We start from the raw sequence: 1,870 nt of genomic DNA, 5'->3' as shown, positions 1-1,870 counted from the left end.
TGGGGAGGCACAGCCTTCCCTACCTGGCCCTCCATGCAGTTTTACAACCCGAATGTGGCACTTGGGCCAAAAAGTTTGCCCATCTCCTACTACAGGATTGAGGCTATTAGGGGTTTGTCTACACATACAGTTGCACAAATCTACCTGTTTAGTAAAGCACCTTTGTGGACAATCCTAGATGCAGTTAGAAATGCCTTATAACATCCACATAGAGGTTTGCACAGGTTTAGCTAAAATGGTGCAAATTTGTGCAGGCAGGCCTGAGTCTATATCGTAGCCTCCTTTATATACACACACAAATAAATGTAACATTGCCCTCTTCCAACTCAATAATTCATCATCTAGACCTCACCCTGGACTCTGCCTTAAGTATAGATTGCTGAAGGTTTGGCAAGAAGACTCTGGGAATTTAATATAGTGAATGAAATATCATAAACTCAGGATATGTCTACAGAGGGATAAAGGCCCCACAGTATGGCTGCAGTTAGCCCAGGTCAGCTGACTTGAGCTCACAGAGATCAGGCTGCAGGGCTAAAAATTCCTGTATAGACATTCAGGCTTGGGCTGGAACCCAAGCTCTGGGACCCTCCATTTTCACAGGGTTCCAAAGCTTGAAAACCTACACAGCAATTTTTCAGCTTCACAGCCCGAACAAGCCACTGTGTAGACAAACAAAGCAGCAGCTCCCTTGTTTATGTTGGAGTCAGAAACTGTAAATAAACTGAGAGGCCAGCAAGATCATCAGGATGGCAGTGAGAAAGTTTACTGTGGAAGAGAAAGAAGACTCAAGTATAGTTTGAAAACTAAATTTGTTACTTTTCTTGCCCTATATGAGGCATTTAGGCTTTTAAGAATGGCCTATAAAGTTCCACTGGGTAGAGTAGAGCTTAAAATATAGAATTCCCTGGGGGACTGTGAAGAAAGGGCAAAGCCAATGGTTTGACTTAGGTCTCATCACTGATGTGCAGCGTTAGCAGCTCTGATGCTGGGAGAAAGTAAGATGATGGAAAGATCGCACAAAGATACTGTGGGTGCGCAAGTCCCATATAGTTCTGAGGTTTTGGTTTCAGTATGCTTTAATAAAGAGAAAATCAAACTCTTACCTGCCCTGTTCCAGTAAGACTATATTCTTCCATCCTAGCTTGGAGAGGTGGTATGCAACGGATGTGCCCACAATTCCACCACCACAGATTACCACCTGTGCCTGAGCTGGCAGGGAAATGGGGGGAGGCTCTGCCGCAGATGTGGTCATGTGCCGGGAGCTGGACGTGCTTCTCCAGCTTCGGCTGGCTGTCCGCCACCGGACATCTGACAGTAACCGAAGAAACATCCCAAGGGGTGTCAGTCAGCTTTCTTGAGACACCACCTACACACGTTAAGATGCTAGCTCACTGCCACATCTTCTAGCGAAAGAAAAAGCAACAGAGAGTATTATTACCACTTATCATAGAACAGTGGTTCTCAAACTTTTGTATTGGTCTCTTGAGTGCAACCCCCCTGCCCACAAATTAAAAACACTTCAAAATATATTTAACATCATTAAAAATGCTAGAGGCAAAGCAGGTTTGGGATGGAAGCTGACAGCTTGCGACTCCCCGTGTAATAACCTCGTGACCCTCTGAGGGGTTCTGACCCCCACTTTGAGAACCTCTGTCATAGAACGTGTGCAAAGCTGTTCTTGGGAACTCAGAAGTAAAGAGGAGGGTGGTGACTGGGACAATGTAATACATGATGTGCGATAAGGGTATCTGAAAGCCTCTATGCTGACAACTTGGAATCTTTAAATGTCGATGGATGAATAAGCAGCAAAACAGCCTGTGCAGACTTTGAGAGTTCTCAAAGAACAGCCTTGCTACTGAAAGGAACTAGA

General features: G+C 45.0%; 1 protein-coding gene across 1 annotated transcript in view; it reads right to left on the bottom strand.

Annotated features, from left to right (window-relative positions):
• The window catches only part of PDPR (pyruvate dehydrogenase phosphatase regulatory subunit), a 77,119-nt gene extending 75,711 nt beyond the window's left edge, over positions 1 to 1,408 (bottom strand). Inside the window, exon 1 of the mRNA XM_075073752.1 lies at positions 1,104 to 1,408. Within this exon, the coding sequence (XP_074929853.1) occupies positions 1,104 to 1,330 (227 nt within the window). The 5' untranslated portion in view covers positions 1,331 to 1,408. The remainder of the gene's footprint in view (positions 1 to 1,103) is intronic.
• Between the last annotated feature and the right edge of the window lie 462 nt (positions 1,409 to 1,870).

This window comes from Chelonoidis abingdonii, chromosome 19, assembly GCF_003597395.2.
Source record: "Chelonoidis abingdonii isolate Lonesome George chromosome 19, CheloAbing_2.0, whole genome shotgun sequence".
Lineage (NCBI taxonomy): Eukaryota > Metazoa > Chordata > Testudines > Testudinidae > Chelonoidis > Chelonoidis abingdonii.
This window is presented reverse-complemented; position numbering and strand designations above follow the sequence as displayed.